The sequence below is a fragment of the Cherax quadricarinatus genome, chromosome 84 (assembly GCF_038502225.1).
Source record: "Cherax quadricarinatus isolate ZL_2023a chromosome 84, ASM3850222v1, whole genome shotgun sequence".
Taxonomy (NCBI): Eukaryota; Metazoa; Arthropoda; class Malacostraca; order Decapoda; family Parastacidae; genus Cherax; species Cherax quadricarinatus.
Genome location: NC_091375.1, coordinates 9,415,322 through 9,437,564, shown reverse-complemented (window position 1 = coordinate 9,437,564; position 22,243 = coordinate 9,415,322). Strand labels below are relative to the sequence as shown.

The 22,243-nt window shown below is 45.9% G+C and overlaps 1 protein-coding gene across 7 annotated transcripts in view; it reads left to right on the top strand.

The window, feature by feature from the left end:
• Nucleotides 1–483: 483 nt before the first annotated feature.
• sigmar (Tumor necrosis factor alpha-induced protein 8-like protein sigmar) overlaps nt 484–22,243 on the top strand; it is a 220,724-nt gene continuing 198,964 nt past the window's right edge. For 3 of the 7 annotated variants that reach the window (XM_070103046.1, XM_070103040.1, XM_070103041.1), the window contains exon 1: nt 540–650. Coding sequence is in view for 1 of the 7 variants with exons in the window: in XM_070103038.1 (XP_069959139.1) it covers nt 499–650 (152 nt within the window). In the remaining 6 variants the exon portion in view is untranslated. Of the gene's footprint in view, nt 651–22,243 lie in introns of all 7 variants that reach the window. The other 4 variants (XM_070103038.1, XM_070103039.1, XM_070103045.1 and 1 more) reach the window with 4 other exon arrangements.

Below are 22,243 nucleotides of genomic sequence, written 5' to 3'. Positions count from 1 at the left end.
GATAGCTGAGCAAGTTACAGAGGTAATGAACTCACAATTTACAAAGGTAATGAACTCACAATTTACAAAGGTAATGAACTCACAATTTACAAAGGTAATGAACTCACAATTTACAAAGGTAATGAACTCCAGGTAAGTCTGGGTGAAGCCCTGGAACTCATTCTATGACTAAAGACACTCTTCAGTGTTATACTTCGTCTGTCACCACTCTCCTACTCCTGGCCTGGTACACGAGTGGATGTGAGTTGAACCTACCTAGTAGTATTCCTTAATTGTTGTGTTCGTAGAGTTCATGATATGAGAATACGGAGTCCAGTGGTAATAGCAAGGACCCCAGGGAAATAAGTCACTTTGTCTGACATTTTTGGTTATCCCAGGTTCTCTACACACATGCTGCTATGTATGATAATGTATATAACTGTATTTGTGTATACCTGAATAAACTAACTTACGGTAAACACTGTGGCTTGCGACTTTAATGAAGCTTTCAATAGGTTGATGAACGCTCAACAGATGGCAGTGAGGGAGTGTTCTTGCCAGCAGCAGCAGCAGCAGTCAGTCAGTTGCTCCGTGGTGCTTGGTGAGTGTGGTAGTGTGTGTGTTGTGCTCTCTCCTGGCCTTCACCTGGCTCGACTCCACGCCACCTTCAGGTACGTCCTCCACACCTCGTGACAGTTACTCGGAGAGACAACCTCACACAGGTGACGTTCACCTTTCGTGGATTATCAACAACCTGGAAATGTTTGTTTATGTGGATTGGTAACTGTCTTGTTTGGTGTGAGGTTAGTGCAGGTAAAGTGTGTGTGTGGTGCGAGGAGAAGAGGGATGTGTTAGTGTGATGGTCGGGGGTGAGGGAGGGGTGGTGGTGGTCAGGGCAGGTGGTGTGGGTCGGGGGGGGGGGTGAGGGAGGGGTGGTGGTCAGGGCAGGTGGTGTGGGTCAGGGGGAGAAGCTTGTGTTGGTACACTGGGTTGGTAGTAACGGTCCCCAGGCGATACCTCTGTGACCCCCCCCTTTCCTTACTCTGTTCTCCCTTACTCTCCCCCCTTACTCCCCTCTCCCTTGCTATACTCTCCCTTACCCTCCTCTTCCTTGCTTTACTCCCCCTTGTTCTCCTCTTCCTTGATTTACTCTCCCTTATTCTCTGCCTTGCTCTGGTGTCCCTTGCTCTGGTGTCCCTTGCTCTGGTGTCCCTTGCTCTGGTGCCCCTTGCTCTGGTGCCCCTTGCTCTGGTGTCCCTTGCTCTGGTGTCCCTTGCTCTGGTGCCCCTTGCTCTGGTGCCCCTTGCTCTGGTGCCCCTTGCTCTGGTGTCCCTTGCTCTGGTGTCCCTTGCTCTGGTGTCCCTTGCTCTGGTGTCCCTTGCTCTGGTCTCCCTTGCTCTGGTGTCCCTTGCTCTGGTATCACTTGCTCTGGTATCACTTGCTCTGGTGTCCCTTGCTCTGGTATCACTTGCTCTGGTGTCCCTTGCTCTGGTATCACTTGCTCTGGTGTCCCTTGCTCTGGTATCACTTGCTCTGGTGTCCCTTGCTCTGGTATCACTTGCTCTGGTGTCCCTTGCTCTGGTATTACTTGCTCTGGTATCACTTGCTCTGGTATCACTTGCTCTGGTGTCCCTTGCTCTGGTATCACTTGCTCTGGTGTCCCTTGCTCTGGTATCCCTTGCTTTGGTATCCCTTGCTCTTCTCTTCCTTGCTTCCCATCCCTTTCTCTCCCTTCCCTTCCCATCCTCCTATTTCCTCCCTTAACTTCTCCTCTTGTACCCCCCTCCAATTTCCTCACTTTCCATTCCTCCTCCTCCTCACTCTACACAATTATAAATACCTCTCTACCTGCGTCACTGTTCCTCCATTACCATATCAATGAATCTTCTTATATTGAGAATATTCAGATGCTGTTACAGATTGTCACTTCCCGTGGCAGTGACACCCGGCACTGACACCTGTCACTGTACACAGCCATAACTTATCACTAATAGGTCAGGGACCGTTAATAAGCTTCACTTAGCATCGTTTGACTTGATCAGGTTGTCCTAGCTAGGTTAAGTAGACATAGTGTGCTTTTTATATATCCGTAATACACGGGGCCAGGAGCTGTGAATCGACCCCTGCAACCACAGCTAGGTGAGTACACGTGCCCCCTCAAGATCAATGTGAAAAAAATATTGGTATACTATGTAACACAAAATCTAAGTAAGAACTAGGTTACCAACGAGAACTAGGATGTGGTCGAGTGGAACAGCCCGCAGGTAGCGTCATTGAGGCAAGAACTTTGGGTAGCTTTAAATATAGGTTGGACGAGTACATGAGTAGGTGTGGGTGAGTGGGTGTTTGAGAATTTGACACAAGAACATGAAGGAGAAACAAGGCAGCAGGCCTATTGGCCCATAATAGGTAGGTATTTCTCAAACCCTCCAACAAAAATATGTGCCCAACCCATTTTTAATGCTGCCAAAATTTTAGCTTTAGTGACCCTACTAGGCAGACTGTTCCACTCATCAACTAATCTATTTCCAAACCAATACTTTCCTATGTCATTTCTAAATCTAAACGTCCATCTTGAATTCATTATTTTAATAGATGAGACACTTGTATAACATTTGGGTATCCTTACTCTGCCTAGCAAGGCCAGTAGGCCTGTAGAAGTGTTCTTGTGTCCCTATATATTGACAGATGTAAGATACCTATTTGTTTTTGACGGTTAACTGTAGGGTGATTTACATTAATGAAATCCGCCCTTGAATACCAAGATGTAATTTTTGTAGTTGTATAATGTTTTTTTTTTTAAATAACGCAGCATATCTCGAATAAGTTATTTCAGATGGCATCGTGAGATGGAAGCAATAGATAACATAAATAATATTTGAAAAACATGCGGTAGGTCCTTAGCTTTGAATTACCATTTTATCAGCCTGCCCATAATAGTTGACCAAATAGTAAATCGATGAACACAATTTCATTTATGAATACCTGTACTGTGGTAGGTTCGCCGGTCTTGTCCCGGCCCGGGTCTTTTCCAGATGGTAACCCGGGGATTTATGAATACCCCCCCCCCCTCTCAATTTTACAGTAGTCGTTATTGTCTTAAATACCGTTTACTGATTTTTTTTTTCCACTTAAATTTATATAGCGGTGGACACTGATAGCCACGACAGTGGCAACACGTGGTATTTAATTTTCCGTCTTCAGGCATGATTGTAATAAATAACATTAATAACATTAATCAGAATATAGCGGCCAGTTTTGGGCTTGATTGCACCACCTCGGCGACTTCAATGCATATACGTAAATGGTTCAGAGAACCGACAACTTGATAAACTAGACACATTTGCAACACTTGGGTATCTTTATTGAGGAAACATTTCTCCACACAGTGGCTTCATCAGTTAGTCCAAAGGAGAATGGTGAAGATCAAGAGTTTGAGGTAATCAGTCCCTCAGCCTAATTGTAGATGAATGATTCAGAGAACCGACACGCTGATAAATTAGACACATGTGCAACTCCTGGGTATCTTTATTGAGGAAACGTTTCGCCACATTGAGTCGATGTGGTCAGTCCATCAAGATTGGTGGACTGACCACATCGACTCAAGGTTGAGGGACTGATTACCTCATTCTCCTCCTGTTCTTCAAGTTTCTCCTATGTATGGACTGATGAAGCCACTGTGTGGCGAAACGTTTCCTCAATAAAGATACCCAGGAATTGCACACGTGTCTAATTTACCCTCGGCCTAAGTCGATGTAATCGACTTTAATGCATGAGTAGTGATGCAACAAACTGGATTACACATCAGAAGCAGTGTAGTTCAGGGGCGCGGGGTTAAAAGCAAGTCTATATTTAGACCTTAGTTACATATCAAAAAAATATTACAATGTTCTTGAAGGCACACAACTTTTAGGGCACAAAATAAGACATCGATTTTAAAATAATATAAATGTAGAATATTACGTGTGAATGGGGGAAAGAAGGTAAGAGTTGTAAACTATAAACAAAAGAAATAATAATTAAAATATTTGAATAGATTTTCAACAAATTAGCGAGAACGTTAGTAACAGCCAACAATACAATATGATAGTAATTTTAAAAACTGGTCTATATGTAAATAAGTCATCAAAAAAATGGATAAGATATACTAGTAGCCAGAGTGCAAGAAATGCCTTAAGTTTAGACATCGCAGAGTAAGCGGATATTGTTGCAACAAGAGACTGGTTGAATTTGGAGAGTTAGGACATGCCTGCTGAATGTTTGGGACCGAGCCGCAGGAAGTTGACCCTTGGAATCGTCTACAGGTAAAAGGTACCATATAAAACGTACTAATACAGATAAAGGATGTGGATTGGCGTTACACACCAGGGAACATGTTGAAAATGATATGCAATGACGAGTTGAAGAGACTCGCATGTGCAGCGGTTGGGTATCTTTATTCAGTCAGCAATAAAGATGAGCAGTTGTTGCGTCAGGGGATAAAATGAAATGCTGCATTTTTTACAATGGTTAAAGGAAGATAATACGTTTGGCCAAGATTGCCATGTTTCTTTTACATGGCAACCTGTTGCCCCTGTATCCCTAACAGTAAGTAGGTGGCACCTGGGTGTTAGACAATTGGTGTGGCTCGCATCCCGGGAGGAGAGAATTTAACGGACGTCAGTGATAAACGGTTTGATGACATCCCGACTTTGTGTTGATAACGCTCATGGTTAATAATACGATTTTTTCTTCTGCTCATGAAATGAGGCGATAAAAGAAAATGCTCATGTGGGTGCTTGTCCTGTTGCCGAATAGGGCAAGCGAAAATTTGTGTATGCAATAATTTCGCAAAATCATTCTGAACCTAACCAAAAAAAAATATTTATATTTCATTGTTTATTATTACATTATTGTAAACCTATATAAAATATATTTAGTTGGATTAGGCTAAATTAAATTGTGCTTGTTATAATAACATTAGATAAGTTTCCTTAGGTTCTTTTGGTGTAAAATCATTTTTTTTATATTAACATAAATGAAGAATATATCTTTAAATGTAGAAGGGAAAATTTTAGAAAGGACTTTATTTTAATAAAATAATATATCTTTATTTCTATATGTACAAGGTACACAGATCATAGCTGACATCAATGACATACTACTATATAGAAAGCCCCTTGTTATGCTGAGCATTTCGGGCAAATTAAGTCAATTTTGTCCCAGGATGCAACCCGCACCAGTCCACTAACACCCAGATACCCGTTATACTGATGGGTGAACATGGACAGCAGGTGTCTTAGAGAAACACGTCCTAATGTTTTCCAGCCGTACCGGGGATTCGATCTTCGGACCTCAGTGTGTGAGCTGAGTGCGCTATCGATCGAGCTCTTCCAGTTGTTGCTAATTAACCAGTTTTACTTATTCGGCACGATTTATGTGTATGTATGTATATGTATGTATATATGTATATATATATATATATATATATATATATATATATATATATATATATATATATATATATATATATATATATATATATATATATATATTATATATATAATATATAAATGTTATCGCAGACTGCTGTATAGTTACCAACGACCTTCTTCAAGGTAGGTACAATTACAGGACTGGAAAACGTGCGTAGAACCTTCACTGCTCGTATAACTTCAGTCAGATATCTGAACTGCTGGGAAAGCTTTGAAGTCCTTTGAAATGTAAACCTTGGAACGTAGGCGAGGAAGATATATAATCCACACCTGGGAAATTCTAGAGGGATTGGTCCCAAATCTCTACTCTAAGAAGTCACTCCGAATGAAAGCAGGGGACGCGATGGGCAGATACATTAAGTGTGCACTTATTACACTTATTGTCAACACGCTGGCGTCGGGTATTAACAGCTTGATCGATCATGGCAGCAAGCTGGTCTGGAACCAGGAGAGTGATTTCCCGAAGCTACTCCAGGTATCCGGGTAAGAGAACCCTGGCTGTCTTCTAGAGGCAACTTGGTAAGTTTCCCCAAGTCAGTTTCTGATCAGCTGGGCTGTGGTGCATACGTTGGACTGCGTTCGGCTGGCACTAAGCCTGGTCGATCAAGTCGGCACCCGGGGAGGGCCTGGTATGGGACCGGGTCGCGGGGGGTTTACCCCCGAAATCCACTCCATTCTCCACGAGAATGTATTTAGAGTTAATGATTGGTCTGGGAAGTTGAGAGTTAAAGAGCATATTGATGTTATTTCATGGAAACCTAACACTAACACCCTTTACCCGCCTGTACTGTCTAACAGATGCAAGAAGCGTCTAAGTGTTTTTAGCTTCATAGCCACCTTGCAAGATTTACTACATGGTTCTTCATAGATTGTTGTCGAATTTCACCCCTAGGCTATCAACTTCATTCCCGGGTACCAACACTCCCATTTATTCTTACCACTGCTCCAGCATGGTGTCTAGAGAAGATCATCATGTGTGTTTTCTCAGGAACAAATATAACCTGACATCGTTTTCCCCAGGCTGATAAAGCGGGGAACTGGTGATTGGTGTAACTACAGCTGGCATTTCCTCTTAGATAAGTAAATGTCAGAGCATAGTCGTCTGCATACGCATGGGATTCTGGGATGATTCGAAGATCACTGAAGTAGACATTTCCATAACAATAGTTCAAGCACACTTGCCTTTGTAACACTTGCACCAGTAGTGTCTTGTTGACTGTCCCAGTGAGACAACTATTAGAGATCTACCTTGAAGGTAATCACTGAGGAGGCATAATACAGAGACCGCGACTCCTAATGCTTGTAGTTTTTTTTTATTTACACGGTCCTCTCTCTCTCTCTCTCTGTCTCTGTCTCTGTCTCTGTCTCTGTCTGTCTCTGTCTCTCTGTCTCTCTCTCTGTCTCTCTCTCTGTCTCTCTCTCTGTCTCTCTGTCTCTCTCTGTCTCTGTCTGTCTCTCTGTCTCTCTCTGTCTCTGTCTGTCTGTCTCTCTCTCTCTCTCCCTTTAATATTCCTTTCAACATCACATTACATATTTCTTTCTCGTCTTTTCTTCTCCGTCACGGCTCTTGCAACTTGCAGCTAATCCATTAGTAAGTTTAGTTACAGATCCACAGAAGTATTTCATACCTAGTAACGTATGTGTAAATTGCCTAAGATAGCAAAAAAAAAAAAAGTCAAAGATTTATTTCCATTAGGAAATACTGAAGAAATAAACACTAGAATATTACAAAACAGTCAAACCACTTAACAGATGATGAGTGAGACATGTGCAACATGTGCGTATCTTTGTTGAAACGTTACACCTGCATATTAGGCTTCTTCAGTCAAAATACAGTTTGCCTCTGTATTTGACTGAAGAAGTCTACTGTGTACATGAAAAAGTTTTGATAATAAAGATGCACAACTGTTGCACATGTCTTCCATAAATTTGCCGGCATTTTATACCATTTTCAACAGAGTAGAGTTGGAGGAGTGTTAGGAACGTTGCCAGACGATCGCAAGTCCAACTACCACAATAGTATTAGCTATCATGACACCTGCAAGGAAACTGTTAGGCTGAATAACAGGAACTTTCAAAACAGAAGTGCCTAGGCAGTTATGATGCTCTTTGTAAATTGTTCTCTTTCTAGAGAGGAAGAACTAGCATGTAAATAGGCTTCAGACCCCCCCTTCCCCATGGTTAACCAGATAAGCCTGACCCATCAAAGGTACTAGTTAGAAAATCTTTTAATCACAAGTTACCCGTTAGTCTTCAGACTTATTGTTTGTTCACTAAGCTCTCCTATTAAGACAGGTGAAATTGCAGATCTGAAGAATATACAGTGAATTTTCACCATCCGTGCCCCTCAGGGAAGGTTCCTTGATGTTGGTGAGGGGCTCTTGATTTAGGGAATTGGATCTGTGCTCCAGTTCCCCGAATTAAGCCTGAATGCCTTCCACATCCCTCCCAGGCGCTGAATAATCCTACGGGTTTAGCGCTTCCCATTGATTATAATAATAATTCACCATCCGTGTTAATTTTAATTCTAGTTGTTACGTGCGGCCAGCAGTAACGGCCTCGCTGATCAGGCCCTGATCCACCTGGAGGCCTGATCATGCACCGGGCAGCGGGGGCGTTGATCCCTGGAATGCCCTCCAGGTAGGATCATGCAATCCCACAAATTGTACAAGTGTAGACGAATAAGACGTACAAAATCCTGGAAGCACTTTTTTCTTATCTGCACTTTGAAAACACCCCTTGCAAGAAGAGGCGTACAGGGTACATAGTAGTTGGTGCGACATACCTACAGTGAAAAGCAGAGGTACCTGGAGTATGGAAATATAAACACTTAAGCAGTATGTGATCTTTTATTGACAACGTTTCGCCCATGTAGTGGGCTTTTATCAAGTCACAAACAGATCTACCTGGGTGAAACATACGTGGCTATATATAGAATGAGTATGTTGGGTCAGGTGGAGAAAGGCACGTGACAATTTTCGGAGTAGAGTGAAGAAGTCTAAAAACCTGGGTAGCTTTTAAAAGAGATTGGATAAGTACATGAGTGGATCTTCTGCAGTGTTCCTCGATTCGTATGTTCCTGTGTGGGATAGCGATGAAGAAGTTTCTTAGCTTGGGGTTCAGCTATGTTATAGAAGCCGTTGTTCTGCTTGAAGTTGTTGGATATACAGATAAGTGATGATTCCAGGATTCTTCGGTATTGAGTGTTGTCTTCTCTGGCGATAAGTCTTGCGTCTCTGTAGTTGATTAAATGGTTGTGAATTTCGGTGTTGAAACACAGGCATTCCTTGGATCGTCAGTTCTGCCTGGGTACTGGTGTTCTGAAGTACGTGTTTGGAGGTCTCTGGATGTTTCGCCGACGTATAATTTGCTGCAGTCATTACAAAGGATTGTGTATACCCCTGCAGAGGATTGAAGCTTGTCTTGTCTATCACTGGTAATGTCCTTGATGGTGGTGGATGTGGAAGTAGATACTTGGAATGAGGTTTTGGAGATGTTGGAAACGTGTTTGGTAATGGAGTTGGTGGGGAGGACTAAGCATCTCTTCTCGGCAGTGTCTTCTCTGGGTGTGTTAAAGACGTCTAATGCCCGTCGTCTGCAGTCACTAATAAAGTGACGAGGATAGTCAAGTTTAGAAAATACTTGTTCAATAAAAGAGCAGTTTTCTTCAATGATCTCACTGCTGTAGATTCAAAGTGCACGTAGGAAAAAGCCTATAATTACACCACGTTTTGGTATGTAAATACCTGGAGTTTACCGGGAGGGGGCTTCGGGGGTCAACGCCCCCGCGGCCCGGTCCGTGACCAGGCCTCGTAAGGTGTGAGGTAAGACACATATGCAACAGTTAGACAACTTTATTCCGAAACGTTTCGCCTACACAGTAGGCTTCTTCAGTCGAATACAGAAAGTAGGCAGGAACAGTAGAGATGTGAAGACGATGTAATCAGTCCATCACCCTTGAAGTCGTAGAATTTGAGGTTGTTAGTCCCTCGGCCTGGAGAAGTTCAGTTCCATAGTCAGGAACTATCTGAGATAGTTCCTGACTATGGAACTGAACTTCTCCAGGCCGAGGGACTGACAACCTCAAATTCTACTACTTCATGGATGATGGACTGATTACATCGTCTTCACATCTCTACTGTTCCTGCCTACTTTCTGTATTCGACTGAAGAAGCCTACTGTGTAGGCGAAACGTTTCGGAATAAAGTTGTCTAACTGTTGCATATGTGTCTTACCTAACAACTTGTCGGTATTGTATACCATTTTGATGTTCATCTCGTAAGGTGTATTCAGTACATTGAGATATGTATATCAGTGGTATTGACTGCCGACAAGATGATGAATTAAGAACACATGCAGTATCTGGGCATCTTTATTTGTAGACGTTTCGCCATCCAGTGACGAAACGTGTTTTCTATATATATTTCTATTATGTCCATGTATTGTATTGATAAAGCCACTGGATGGCGAAGTGTCTACAAGATACCCAGATGTTGCACATGTGTCTAATTCATCACTGAGATATCTTAAACAAAGCAAAATGGGTTTAAAGGCTTTTCAAAGTTGACTGCAGTAACTGGGTTTCTTACACTGCATCTTGCTCATCGACGTTGTTTTTTTCTGTCTTGAGCCTTCATGGAAGGATGGGTGTCTTGTTGAGAAATGTGGTTTTCTGATTTTTCCAGACATTGGTTATTGTTAACGTGATAGCAAGACAAACTTGTATTTCTACACGTTTATGCCTGGTCCCAAATGTGGACAATGTCATAGCAACATACTGGAGCGAGAGATATGGGGAGCAGTTGCAAAGTAAACCCACTGAAAAGCAGGGATGCGTGAGCAGAATAAGGGAACACTGTATCAACATTCGTGACCCCAGATTATTCAGCATCCTACCAGAAGATATCAAAAACACTGCTGAAACAAATGTAGAAGTCTTCAAGAGAAAACTGGACAAGTATCTTCATCAAGTGCCAGAGCAACCAGGATGTGATGGTTAAGTGAGGTAGCGGCCAGCAACAGCCTGGTTGATAAGGCTAGCACCACACGAGCCTGGCCCATAGCCGGGCTCCGGAAGTAGAAGGACTCTTGAAATTCATCAAAGGTATAACATTGGTAAAGGTATGCCATGTAACCACAGAGAAAAGTAGTTGCATTCTAGTCACTTTGGTGGTCTCTCACGTTATCAAGCAACAGTCATTTGTCAACATTGGGGCCCATGCTGACCTTCCTAGGTGTATAGAAATGCACCTCTTAAGGGGAATCATGTTAGACCGGCTCGTCTTGGGTTAGAACCAAACCTGTTCGGTGTTATTGTTTACAATCATACTACAATTTTATTGTTGTTTGATAACTGCTTTGAAAGTACTTGAGCTTGCCACAGTCATGCTGATGTGAGAGCCGTCTGTGAAAACCTACATTGTGGTCTCAGTGGGGCCCATGCAAATCATTTAATGGTGCATAAAAATGTATCTAGTTGAATCCGACTTAACAGGCTAGCATGGTTCAGTGGCTAGCGCACCGGCCTCCTAGTTTTAGCACTGTCTTGTCGTGGGTTCAAATCCTTCCCATTCCTTGGTTGCTTAATGTGAGTTTAAACCAGTCGACAACACGAGGGTCATTAAGACCCCTACCTTGGTTGGTAACTCCTGACGTCTTAAAGATTAATACCTCCCTCCCCCCCCCCCTCAAAAAACAAGAAGTCAGACGTCACAATGGTGTATGTAAATATGATTCTAAAAGTATGAACTTGTTCACAAGTTGTCAAACTATTGCATTGATAGTAAGTTTGCCTATGACGCTAAAATAGGCCGTCAAATAATTTCTGGCATGGATACTAGAAGGCTTAAAGATGACGTGGATGGGTTGATGTTGTGGTCGGAGAAGTGGTAGATACACTTCATTGTAGACAAGTATAACGTTGTAATCTTAGGTAAAGGAAATAAGTGTGATACTTAAAAGTTAAACAATGTAAAGTTTAGTGAAAGTGAATGTGACAAAGATTTAGTAGTACTGGTTAGTAAAAATTTAAAGCCAAGACGAGAGTGCACGAGTGCTAGTCATAAATCTCTTATAATTCTAGGCTTTATATCAAGAAGTATAAATAGAAGTGCTAAGGTTATACTTCCACTTTGTATCTCTTTGGTTAGCCCTCATTTAAATAATGTTGCTCGGTTCTGGTCTCCTTATTACAGACGGAACATTAATGCGCTGCAAAATGTACACAGAATAATAGTAAAGTTGATTCTACGTATTACAGATTTTTACTTGGAAAATAGACTGAAGGCTCTGAACGTACACTCTTTGGTAAGATGTAGAATTAATGGAAATGTGATTGAAATGTACAAATGAAAAACACTTCGTGTCAGCCTGAAGTGGGAGGCTTCGGTAGTGTCAGCCTGAAGTGGGAGGCTTCGGTAGTGTCAGCCTGAAGTGGGAGGCTTCGATAGTGTCAGCCTGAAGTGGGAGGCTTCGGTAGTGTCAGCCTGAAGTGGGATTCTTCGGTAGTGTCAGCCTGAAGTGGGAGGCTTCGGTAGTGTCAGCCTGAAGTGGGAGGCTTCGATAGTGTCAGCCTGAAGTGGGAGGCTTCGATAGTGTCAGCCTGAAGTGGGAGGCTTCGGTAGTGTCGGCCTGAAGTGGGAGGCTTCGGTAGTGTCGGCCTGAAGTGGGAGGCTTCGGTAGTGTCGGCCTGAAGTGGGAGGCTTCGGTAGTGTCGGCCTGAAGTGGGAGGCTTCGGTAGTGTCGGCCTGAAGTGGGAGGCTTCGGTAGTGTCGGCCTGAAGTGGGAGGCTTCGGTAGTGTCGGCCTGAAGTGGGAGGCTTCGGTAGTGTCGGCCTGAAGTGGGAGGCTTCGGTAGTGTCGGCCTGAAGTGGGAGGCTTCGGTAGTGTCGGCCTGAAGTGGGAGGCTTCGGTAGTGTCGGCCTGAAGTGGGAGGCTTCGGTAGTGTCGGCCTGAAGTGGGAGGCTTCGGTAGTGTCGGCCTGAAGTGGGAGGCTTCGGTAGTGTCGGCCTGAAGTGGGAGGCTTCGGTAGTGTCGGCCTGAAGTGGGAGGCTTCGGTAGTGTCGGCCTGAAGTGGGAGGCTTCGGTAGTGTCGGCCTGAAGTGGGAGGCTTCGGTAGTGTCGGCCTGAAGTGGGAGGCTTCGGTAGTGTCGGCCTGAAGTGGGAGGCTTCGGTAGTGTCGGCCTGAAGTGGGAGGCTTCGGTAGTGTCGGCCTGAAGTGGGAGGCTTCGGTAGTGTCGGCCTGAAGTGGGAGGCTTCGGTAGTGTCGGCCTGAAGTGGGAGGCTTCGGTAGTGTCGGCCTGAAGTGGGAGGCTTCGGTAGTGTCGGCCTGAAGTGGGAGGCTTCGGTAGTGTCGGCCTGAAGTGGGAGGCTTCGGTAGTGTCGGCCTGAAGTGGGAGGCTTCGGTAGTGTCGGCCTGAAGTGGGAGGCTTCGGTAGTGTCGGCCTGAAGTGGGAGGCTTCGGTAGTGTCGGCCTGAAGTGGGAGGCTTCGGTAGTGTCGGCCTGAAGTGGGAGGCTTCGGTAGTGTCGGCCTGAAGTGGGAGGCTTCGGTAGTGTCGGCCTGAAGTGGGAGGCTTCGGTAGTGTCGGCCTGAAGTGGGAGGCTTCGGTAGTGTCGGCCTGAAGTGGGAGGCTTCGGTAGTGTCGGCCTGAAGTGGGAGGCTTCGGTAGTGTCGGCCTGAAGTGGGAGGCTTCGGTAGTGTCGGCCTGAAGTGGGAGGCTTCGGTAGTGTCGGCCTGAAGTGGGAGGCTTGGGTAGTGTCGGCCTGAAGTGGGAGGCTTGGGTAGTGTCGGCCTGAAGTGGGAGGCTTGGGTAGTGTCGGCCTGAAGTGGGAGGCTTGGGTAGTGTCGGCCTGAAGTGGGAGGCTTGGGTAGTGTCGGCCTGAAGTGGGAGGCTTGGGTAGTGTCGGCCTGAAGTGGGAGGCTTGGGTAGTGTCGGCCTGAAGTGGGAGGCTTGGGTAGTGTCGGCCTGAAGTGGGAGGCTTGGGTAGTGTCGGCCTGAAGTGGGAGGCTTGGGTAGTGTCGGCCTGAAGTGGGAGGCTTGGGTAGTGTCGGCCTGAAGTGGGAGGCTTCGGTAGTATCGGCCTGAAGTGGGAGGCTTCGGTAGTATCGGCCTGAAGTGGGAGGCTTCGGTAGTGTCGGCCTGAAGTGGGAGGCTTCGGTAGTGTCGGCCTGAAGTGGGAGGCTTCGGTAGTGTCGGCCTGAAGTGGGAGGCTTCGGTAGTGTCGGCCTGAAGTGGGAGGCTTCGGTAGTGTCGGCCTGAAGTGGGAGGCTTCGGTAGTGTCGGCCTGAAGTGGGAGGCTTCGGTAGTGTCGGCCTGAAGTGGGAGGCTTCGGTAGTGTCGGCCTGAAGTGGGAGGCTTCGGTAGTGTCGGCCTGAAGTGGGAGGCTTCGGTAGTGTCGGCCTGAAGTGGGAGGCTTCGGTAGTGTCGGCCTGAAGTGGGAGGCTTCGGTAGTGTCGGCCTGAAGTGGGAGGCTTCGGTAGTGTCGGCCTGAAGTGGGAGGCTTCGGTAGTGTCGGCCTGAAGTGGGAGGCTTCGGTAGTGTCGGCCTGAAGTGGGAGGCTTCGGTAGTGTCGGCCTGAAGTGGGAGGCTTCGGTAGTGTCGGCCTGAAGTGGGAGGCTTCGGTAGTGTCGGCCTGAAGTGGGAGGCTTCGGTAGTGTCGGCCTGAAGTGGGAGGCTTCGGTAGTGTCGGCCTGAAGTGGGAGGCTTCGGTAGTGTCGGCCTGAAGTGGGAGGCTTCGGTAGTGTCGGCCTGAAGTGGGAGGCTTCGGTAGTGTCGGCCTGAAGTGGGAGGCTTCGGTAGTGTCGGCCTGAAGTGGGAGGCTTCGGTAGTGTCGGCCTGAAGTGGGAGGCTTCGGTAGTGTCGGCCTGAAGTGGGAGGCTTCGGTAGTGTCGGCCTGAAGTGGGAGGCTTCGGTAGTGTCGGCCTGAAGTGGGAGGCTTCGGTAGTGTCGGCCTGAAGTGGGAGGCTTCGGTAGTGTCGGCCTGAAGTGGGAGGCTTCGGTAGTGTCGGCCTGAAGTGGGAGGCTTCGGTAGTGTCGGCCTGAAGTGGGAGGCTTCGGTAGTGTCGGCCTGAAGTGGGAGGCTTCGGTAGTGTCGGCCTGAAGTGGGAGGCTTCGGTAGTGTCGGCCTGAAGTGGGAGGCTTCGGTAGTGTCGGCCTGAAGTGGGAGGCTTCGGTAGTGTCGGCCTGAAGTGGGAGGCTTCGGTAGTGTCGGCCTGAAGTGGGAGGCTTCGGTAGTGTCGGCCTGAAGTGGGAGGCTTCGGTAGTGTCGGCCTGAAGTGGGAGGCTTCGGTAGTGCCGGCCTGAAGTGGGAGGCTTCGGTAGTGCCGGCCTGAAGTGGGAGGCTTCGGTAGTGCCGGCCTGAAGTGGGAGGCTTCGGTAGTGCCGGCCTGAAGTGGGAGGCTTCGGTAGTGCCGGCCTGAAGTGGGAGGCTTGGGTAGTGTCGGCCTGAAGTGGGAGGCTTCGGTAGTGCCGGCCTGAAGTGGGAGGCTTCGGTAGTGCCGGCCTGAAGTGGGAGGCTTCGGTAGTGCCGGCCTGAAGTGGGAGGCTTCGGTAGTGCCGGCCTGAAGTGGGAGGCTTCGGTAGTGCCGGCCTGAAGTGGGAGGCTTCGGTAGTGCCGGCCTGAAGTGGGAGGCTTCGGTAGTGCCGGCCTGAAGTGGGAGGCTTGGGTAGTGCCGGCCTGAAGTGGGAGGCTTGGGTAGTGCCGGCCTGAAGTGGGAGGCTTCGGTAGCGCCGGCCTGAAGTGGGAGGCTTCGGTAGCGCCGGCCTGAAGTGGGAGGCTTCGGTAGCGCCGGCCTGAAGTGGGTGGCTTCGGTAGCGCCGGCCTGAAGTGGGTGGCTTGGGTAGCGCCGGCCTGAAGTGGGAGGCTTGGGTAGTGTCGGCCAGAGGTGGGAGGCTTCAGTACAGCACTGAGGATATCGTCAGTTATTCTACTAAGGGTTCATCAGCTACAACAGCTTCTAAGGTTTCCTTCCAGCAGAGCTGGAGTTTATCAATTGGAAATTAACGTGTTTATGGTTAAAATCATAACCATAAATTTTAAAGGGGTATAGGGGTAAGGCAGTGGAAGGCCTCGGTCAGACGACCAAAAGCTCCAGCTGTGGGTCATCACATGACTAAGACCTGCATCAGCAAACACTTGTCATAAATTAGACACATGTGCAACTGGTAGGTAAGACACATAGGCAACAGTTAGGCAACTTTATTCCGAAACGTTTCGCCTACACAGTAGGCTTCTTCAGTCGAATACAGAAAGTAGGCAGGAACAGTAGAGATGTGAAGACGATGTAATCAGTCCATCACCCTTGAAGTCGTAGAATTTGAGGTTGTCAGTCCCTCAGCCTGGAGCAGTTCAGTTCCATAGTCAGGAACTATCTGAAGATCAAGTGACAGTGCAGAGACTTAAATACTGTCGGAAGGAGAGGTGCAGAGTAGTAGTAGTAGTGAGAATGTAGCCATTGAGAGGTCAGGTCCCTCTCAGATCCAACAGTTCTCACTTGAAAGGGTTCTTGGTACAGAAAACACCTTGGACAACCCTTTCAAGTGAGAACTGTTGGATCTGAGAGGGACCTGATCTCTCAGTGGCTACATTCTCACTACTACTACTACTCTGCACTTCTCCTTCCGACAGTATTTAAGTCTCCGCACTGTCGCTTGATCGGTACGCCACAAGGAAGTGTACTCAGTCCTACCCTGTTTAACATCCTTACGCAGGAACTTGTGCCTTCCCTTTCATAGTGGTACACAGCTCCTCAGCTATGCTGATGATCTTGCACTCGTAGTGAATGGGAAAGGCAATTTAGAACGACAGGCTCAGAGAGCTTTGGACCTAATTACGCAGTCTTTCAAGGAACTAGGCCTCAAGATCTCGGCCGAGAAATCTCTTGCAATGATGTTCAAGGGACCAGATCCTGTGAATAGATTACGTATTCAGGATATAGAACTTGAGTGGACAGGCTCCTACCTGTACTTGGGAATCTACATTGATAAAAAGCTGACCTTTCAGAAACAGGCCGCGTATGTCAGGTCATGTGCTCTACTCGGACTCAATGCCATGAGAGCCATGACGAGGCACCGTGCAGGGGCAAGCAAAGATGTACTTCGCTTGTACTATATACAAGCTATACGCTCGCTCATTGACTACAGTGCACCGGCGTTAGCTCATCTCTTCCCGCAGAGCAGGCAAAGGGTGGAGGTCGTACAAAATCAGGCGATAAGAACTATGCTTGGGGCCCCCATCTGGACCAACACAGTATGTCTCAGATCTGAGGCCCGGCTTCCTTCCTTGGCTGACAGAGTAAGATACATAAACGCCTGCAAAGTGGCCACGATTCTGCACAGGCAGCAAGGTACCCCACTAAGGAGACGGATATTGACAACCATGGCACAAGATCCCACACTCTTCACGGACTACTTCTGGATTCATTCGTTTTGTGCTGCTGGGCGGAAGCTGATGCCTATACAACTACTCCTTGAGAAGAGTTGTGACCTTCCTGTTGCTGGGTACCATCCACCACCTCCCTGGCGCCCAGATCCAGCGGATGTTTGCATCATGCAGCTACCCATCTCTAAGCGTCTCTACAGTCAAGACACCCTCAGCAATCATGCTGAGACAAGCATGGCACTGGCAGAGGGAGGCACATGTGCAGTGTATTTCACAGATGGTTCTGTCGACCCTGACAGGAAGAGAACAGCAGCTGGACTGTACCACAATGGTCACACACAAGGCTGGCGACTCCCTGACCACTGCATGATCCTTCAAGCTGAGCTGGTTGCGATTCAGCAGGCATTGTCACATGCCCTACGACATCGACTCCGACCTGTCATACATGTTGATTCCACCTCTGCAATCAATGCCCTCTCCCATCCTCAACCACAGGACATTGTTCACCTCATCACATCGATCCTGAGCATAATGACAGCCTTAGAAGTTCAGGGTAACAGATCGACATTGAACTGGATCCCCAGCCATGCTGGCATCCGGGAAAATGAGGCGGCAGATGATGCAGCCAAGGCAGCAACAGACTATCTACATGTTGGGATTACTGTCCCAATCAGCCTACGACAGACCAAACTGGTGGCTGCCAGAGCCATGAAACTTATGGGGGAGGTCTTAGGTGATACCCCATCTCAACAGTGGTACCGAGCAGCGACTCGGGGAGAACCCCCTCCATATGATAGAAGCTGGTCCAGAGCGCAGTGTACCGCCATCCATCGGCTTCTTTTGGGCTTTCCCACAGCCAAGATGATGGTAGACAAGGCTGAGGAGGAAATGTGCCAGTACTGTCAGCACGTTGTCCAGCGGCCCCTAACACACTATCTCCTGGAGTGCGAAGTTACTGAGACACTCCGCAGGCAACTAGGAGTGATATTCCCTCCCGAAGAGGAACCAGAGATGACTGCGGCCACACTAATGTACCATGGAGTCAACGAACCAGACAAGCTGTTACCTGTGGTAACGACATATCCTCCTCCTTGCTAGTGTCCATAGTTAGGAGTACATAGGTGTTGTCGCTTATGAGATGCTCCAGTTGAACTGACCAGAAGGGTGCTTGAACAGCATATGTCGCATCATTGTAGAAACCTTTCTCCCTCGGGAGCCAGAGACGGGTCATCGCAAGATTGAGACCCGTGCCAGGACTACGGTCTTGGCGAACATTATACACACACGCTTGATCTTCATTTAGTTCCTCACTTTGGAACAGAACTTCTCCAGGCTGAGGGACTGACAACCTCAAATCTACGACTTCAAGGGTGATGGACGATTACACCGTCTTCACATCTCTACTGCTCCTGCCTACTTTCTGTACTCGACTGAAGAAGCCTACTGTGTAGGCGAAACGTTTCGGAATAAAGTTGCCTATGTGTCTTATCTACCACTTGTCATGTTATCTGACAAACCTTACCTAACCTGAGGAGTCTGCAGTGAGAGGGGTTGGATTTAAGCAAGACTTGCACATGAGTTAAATGGGTTATTAAAAATTAATATTTGGGTAGCATTGAAAATGGGTTGGATTTGAGAGGGACCTGCCCAGCATGAGCGAAAAGTCTTGTTGCAGTGTTCCTCCTTTCTTATGTATGTGTTCTTGACGAGAATTGGTCAAATATTTCACCATTCTTATGTTCTTATCTATATATCCCTCAAAGGAGGTTCCTTGACGCTGGTGAGGAGCTTTTGATCTAGGGATTTGGATCTGTGCTCCAGTTCCCTGAATTAAGCCTAAATACTCCCCCCACCCCCACAGGCACTGTATAATCCTATGGGTTTAACGCTCCCCCACGATTATAATAATTATCTGAATAGCTTTCAAGCCTCATTAAGCAACCAAACATCAGCAAGAACATCTGCTGCTGCGGCTGCTGCTAATGCTGCTGCTTCTTCTTCTGCTGCTTCTTCTGCTTCTTCTGCTTCTTCTTCTTCTGCTTCTTCTGCTTCTTCTTCTTTTCTTCTTCTTTTCTTCTTCTTTTCTTCTTCTTGAGTGGTGACGTGTACTTAGCTCTGTGAAGACCTGTTTGTGCGCTCTCTACGAATTGAAGCAAGATGCCCTCCATCGAGCAACTTTACCAACAGCTTAAGGAAGAATTGAGGATGGCGAAGATGGAGATTTGGCGACTGACCGAGGAAAACAAGAAGATTCGTAGTAGTCCTGTTTTGAGTCCTCAGGTCAAGAAGGGAAACTGGTTAGTGGCTGGACAGCAGGGAACGAAGTTGACGATCAAGAAGACGAATGGAAAGGTAGAAACGATGAAGAAGAAAGAGACTGCCGTGGAAACTGTTGTGGAAACATCTAATGCATTCTCAGTGCTACCCGACGAATGTGAGTCGATTACTGGGAACGTCACAACGAAAGACATTAAAGAAGGTAAGAATATTGTTGTTGTTGGGGATAGCCAAGTTAGGTATATGGATAGGGCATTCTGCTTGAAGGACAGGAGTAGGAGACAGAGAGTTTGCTTTCCTGGAGCTGGGATGGAGGATATTGTTAGCCGTCTGGATGACATGAGAGGTAATGGGAGCAATCCTATTATCTGTCTCAGTGCTGGAGGCAACGATGTTGGCAGACGTAGGAGTGAAGACCTGACTAGCAGGTATAAGTCAGCAATAGAAATAATTAGGAGTAAGGGTGGGAACCCTGTCATATGTGGTATTTTGCCAAGGAGAGGAGTTGGAAATGAATGGTTGTCCAGGGCAATTGGTGTCAATTGCTGGCTGGACAAATACTGTAAGGAAAATGCGGTAACATTCATTGACAACTGGGACCTCTTCTATGGCAGAAATGACATGTATGCCAGGGATGGGGTTCACTTATTTAGGTCTGGGGTGGTAGCACTGGCAACTGCAGTGGAGGGAGCAGTTAGGACTTTAAACTAGGAATAGTTAGTGGTATGGGTTTTGGCAGGAAAACAGTGAAGTCCCAGTGTAGTAATATTACGAGTTCTAGGGGAACTAGTAATAAGCAGAACGAGGTAGGTATTGAAAAGCCAGTGACTTTGGGTGATAAGGACAGTAATAGGTTTAGTAGAGAAACAGAAATGAGCAGGAAGGGTAAAGAGAAAGGAGAGTCTTTCAATGTTTATTATGCTAATTGCCGTAGTGCTAGGAATAAGATTGACGAGTTGAGATTAGTTGCTAGTGCAGGTAACATTGATGTATTTGCCTTAACTGAGACGTGGTTTAATTCAAAAAGTCGGGACATGCCTGCAGAATGTCATATTCAGGGTTTTAAATTGTTCCAAGTAGATAGAAGTATCGGGAAGGGGGGTGGGGTGGCATTGTATGTCCGAGATCGCTTGAACTGTTGCATAAAAACGGGTATTAAGTCTGAAGTAACACATACAGAGTCTGTTTGGATAGAATTTTCAGAAGGGCATGAAAAACTGATTTTAGGAGTGATATACCGTCCCCCAAACTTAGGGACCAAGGGAGACTACTATGGGAGGAAATTAAGGCCACAAGGCACGATAATGTAGTAATTCTAGGAGACTTTAACTTTAGTCATATTGATTGGAATTTCTTGACTGGGAATTTAGAATCATACGACTTCTTAGAAGTAGTTCAGGATTGTTTTTTGAAGCAGTTTGTGACAGAACCTACAAGGGGGAAATAACCTGCTTGACTTAGTTATGGCAAATAATGAATCCCTTGTTAATAATTTAGAAATTTCAGAGGAACTGGGTGCTAGCGACCACAAATCAATTACATTTAGCATTGAATGGAAGTACGATAGTAGCGATAACTCAGTAACAGTCCCAGATTTTCGCTTAGCAGATTACGATGGGCTTAGAGAACACTTATCTGTTGACTGGGGTAACGAAGAGAGCTATCAATATGACAGTTTTCTGAACACTATACATGCTGCTCAAAGAACGTTTATCCCATATAAAGAAATTAGATCAAATAGAAATGACCCAAAATGGATGAATAATAGGCTCAAATATCTACTAGGGCATAAGAAAGGAATTTATAGGCTTATCAAAAAAGGTGAGGGTCATCTTATGAATCAGTATATTGACATTAAGAGGGACATTAAAAAGGGGATAAGAAAAGCTAAAAGGGACTATGAAATTAAAGTTGCTAGGGATTCTAAAACTAAACCAAAAAGTTTTTTCCAGGTCTATAGGACAAAAGTTAAGATATCAGATAGGTCCCCTTAAAAATAACTATGGGCACCTTACTGACAAAGAGAATGAAATGTGCTCGATTTTAAATAATTACTTTCTCTCAGTTTTTACACAGGAAGACACTAACAATATTCCAGTAATTAATTTTTATAGTGGGCTAGAAGAAGATAAATTATGTAACATCAGAGTCACTAGTGAAATGGTTGTGAAGCAGATAGACAGACTGAAGCAAAGTAAGTCGCCGGGTCCTGATGAGGTTTTTTCAAGGGTTCTTAAGGAATGCAAAATGGAACTCTGTGAACCATTAACTAATATTTTTAATTTATCTCTTCAAACAGGTGTAGTGTCTGATATGTGGAAGATGGCTAATGTAATTCCTATTTTTAAAACAGGGGACAAGTCGTTACCGTCAAATTACCGCCCAATAAGCCTGACCTCAATTGTAGGCAAATTACTAGAGTCAATTATAGCTGAGATTATAAGAAGCCATCTCGATAAGCATAGCTTGATTAATGATACTCAGCATGGATTCACAAGAGGCCGGTCTTGTCTAACTAATTTATTAACTTTCTTCAGTAAAGCTTTTGAGGCTGTTGACCACGATAAAGAATTTGATGGTATAAACCTTGGTAATAAATACCGACAAGTTGGTTTAGAAAGACACGTAAGCAAACACTATGACATATTTATTAGAAAACGTTTCGGTCCTGGGACCTTGATCACTTCTGAAGTGATCAAGGTCCCAGGACCGAAACGTTTTCTAATAAATATGTCAGTGTTTGCTTACGTGTCTTTCTAAACCATTACCAAGGTTTATACCAGATATCTTGTGTCCATGGACGTGGGACCGTGGGGGCGTTGACCCCCGGAACATCCTCCAGGTGATGAACGACACTTGGGTATGGTATAAACCTTGGTAATAAATACCGACAAGTTGAAGATTGAGACACTTATGCAACCATTCACCGACAAGTTGGGTATCTTTATCGTGGAAACGTTTCGCCCAGCATTGGCTTCCTCAGTCCTGTAATAATGTTGGTAGAATTACCGACAATATGTAAAGTAAAAGGACACAAGGGCAACTAATGTGACATTTTATTCTGGCAACGTTTCGCTCTCCAGGAGCTTTGTCAAGCTCTGTCACATTATTTGTAGATGAATAAGAACATAAGA